Source organism: Oenanthe melanoleuca, unplaced genomic scaffold (assembly GCF_029582105.1).
Source record: "Oenanthe melanoleuca isolate GR-GAL-2019-014 unplaced genomic scaffold, OMel1.0 S477, whole genome shotgun sequence".
Classification (NCBI taxonomy): Eukaryota; Metazoa; Chordata; class Aves; order Passeriformes; family Muscicapidae; genus Oenanthe; species Oenanthe melanoleuca.
This window is the reverse complement of record NW_026613126.1, coordinates 1-2,908: the sequence shown is the minus strand read 5'-3', so window position 1 is coordinate 2,908 and position 2,908 is coordinate 1. Positions and strand designations below refer to the sequence as shown.

At 59.6% G+C, this 2,908-nt stretch overlaps 1 protein-coding gene across 1 annotated transcript; it reads left to right on the top strand.

The window, feature by feature from the left end:
- Nucleotides 1–318: 318 nt before the first annotated feature.
- Nucleotides 319–2,500, top strand: LOC130267002 (josephin-2-like; the record flags this gene model as incomplete). The annotated part of the gene is made up of 3 exons (XM_056516249.1): nucleotides 319–593; nucleotides 1,403–1,528; nucleotides 2,301–2,500. Coding segments are annotated over 3 exons (600 nt in total), but the record flags the coding sequence as incomplete, so codon positions are not given.
- Between the last annotated feature and the right edge of the window lie 408 nt (nucleotides 2,501–2,908).

Genomic DNA, 2,908 nt, shown 5'->3' with positions numbered 1-2,908 from the left:
GGGGAGTCTGGACTAACTTTGGGGTCTCCTCCAATTTGGGTCTGGGGTCTTGGGGGAATTTGAGGGAATTTGGGGGGTCCTGGGGGTCTCCGGGAGGGATTTTGGGGGGAATTTTGGGGGTCACAGGAGCTCATTTCGCCCCCTCCCTACCCTGGATATGAGGAGGGGTCTCCCCGAATTTGGGTCTGGGGTCTCAGGGCGGATTTAAGGGAATTTGAGGGAATTTGGGAGAGATTTTGGGGTGAATTTTGGGGGATTTGGGGTAAATTTTGGGGGTCCCACGAGCTCATTTCACCCCCCTCCCCACCCCGCATTTGAGGAGGGGTCTCCCCCAATTTGGGTCTGGGGTCTCGGGGGACAACTGAGACAATTTGGGGTCAATTTTGGGGGTCCCACCATCTCACCCCCCCCCTCCCCTCTCTCCCCGCAGCCCCCCGGAGCCGCCCCGGGGAGGGGCCGGGAATTGGGTCGGGGGTCGCGGGGGGGCTGTACCACGAGCGGCAGCGCCTGGAGCTCTGCGCCCTGCACGCCCTCAACAACCTCCTGCAGCGGCCCTGGCTCAGCAAGGCCGCGGCCGACGGCATCTGCCGGCGGTGAGACCCCAGACCCAATTCGGGGAGGGGTCCCGGGGGGGTTTGGGGGCGTGGGAAGGGGTCCTGGGGGGGTTTGGGGAGGTAGGGAGGGGTCCCGGGGGTGCTGGGATGGGATTTGGGGGGGTTCCTGAATTTGGGGAGGGGTCCCTTGGGGGGGGTTTGGGGGCGTGGGGAGGGGTCCCTGGGGGTCCTGGGATGGGATTTGCGGGGGTTCCTGAATTTGGGGAGGGGTCTCGGGGCTAATCTGGGGAGAGGTCTCTCAGCTTAATGTGGGTTAATTAATTTAATTTGGGGAGGGGTCTCAGGTTCATTTGGGTTCATTAATTAGGGGAGGAGTGTCTACCAGGTTTGGGGAGGCGTCTCAGTTAATTAATTAATTAGGGGAGGGGGTCTCTCAGGGTTAATGGATTAATTAGGGGAGGGGTGTCTATCAGGGTTAATGAATGAATTAGGGCAGGGGTTTGGGGTTAATTAATTAGGGGAGGGGTCTAGGGTTAATGAGTTAATTAGGGGAGGGGTCTAGGGTTAATAAATGAATTAGGGGAGGGGTCTCTCAGGGTTAATTAATGAATTAGGGGAGGGGTCTCTCTCAGGGTTAATTAATGAATTAGGGGAGGGGTCTCTCAGGGTTAATTAATTTGGGGAGGGGTCTCTCTCAGAATAATGTGGGTTAATGAATTACTTAGGGGAGGGGTCTGGGGTTACTGAATGAATTAGGAGAGGGGTCTGTGGTTAATTAATGAATTAGGGGAGGGGTCTCTCAGGGTTAATCAGAGTTAATGAGTTAATTAGAGGAGGGGTCTCGGCAGGCTGGCCCCCCGCGCCCGGCCCAACCCCCACCGCAGCCCCCTGGGCACGGGGAGCTACGACGTCAACGTGGTGATGGCGGCGCTGGGCACGCTGGGGCTGGCGGCCGTGTGGTGGGACCGGCGCCGGTGAGACCCCAGACCCAAATCGGCTAACCCCGGGACCCCAGACCCAAATGGGACACACCCCAGACCCGAATCGGCTAAGCTAACCCGGGACCCCAGACCCAAATGGGACAGACCCCAGACCCAAATCAGCTAACCCGGACCCCAGACCCAAATGGGACAGACCCCAGACCCAAATGGGACAGACCCCAGACCCAAATCAGCTAACCCGGACCTCAGACCCGAATGGGACAGACCCCAGACCCGAATCAACCCCAGACCCAAATGGAACACACCCCAGACCCAAATCAGCCGGGACTCCGGGACCCCTCCCCACTTTCCCTGAGACCTCAGACCCAAATTAACCCCAGGACCCCTCCCCAAATTCCCTGAGACCCCAGGCATAAATGGGACTAGACCCCAGACCCAAGTGGGACACAGACCCCAGACCCAAATGGGACACAGACCCCAGACCCAAATGCACGGACCCCAGACCCAAGTCAGACCCCAGACCCAAATGGGACACAGTACAGAAACCCCAGACCCAAATCACAGACCCCAGACCCAAATGGGACAGACCGGACAAACCCCAGACCCAAATGGGACAGACCGCAGACCCAAATTCTGCAGCTCCTCCAGAACCCCTGACCCAAATTTGGGACCTCTGTGAGACCCCAGACCCAATTTGTGAGCTCTCCAATCTCCCCTCGCTGTGACAAAGTGGCGATGCCGCCGTTGATGGGGGACGATTAATTAGTGTAATTAATTAACGAATGAATTAATGTGCTGTGCCCAGCCCCCTGGAGCGCCTGGCGCTGCCGCCGCTGCTGGGGCTGCTGCTCAATGTCCCCTCCCGGGTGACACTGGGGACGCTGGCCCTGCCCCTGCGCCGCCCCCACTGGCTGGGGGTGAGGGAGATCCGGGGCGTGTTCTACAACCTGGACTCGAAACTGGAGTCACCTGAGGCCATCGGGGACGAGACACAGCTCAGGTGACACTGGGGACACTGGGGACACTGGGGACATTGGGGACACTGGGGGGATTGGGGACACTGGGGACAGATCCGGGGCGTGTTCTACAACCTGGACTCGAAACTGGAGTCACCTGAGGCCATCGGGGACGAGACACAGCTCAGGTGACACTGGGGACACTGGGGACACTGGGGACACTGGGGACACTGGGGACACTGGGGGGACACTGGGGACACTGGGGACACTGGGGACATTGGGGACACTGAGGGGGGATTGGGGAACACCATTTGGGGACACTGGGGACAGATCCGGGGCGTGTTCTACAACCTGGACTCGAAACTGGAGTCACCTGAGGCCATCGGGGACGAGACTCAGCTCAGGTGACACTGGGGACACTGGGGACACTGGGGACACCTTGGGGACACTGGGGACA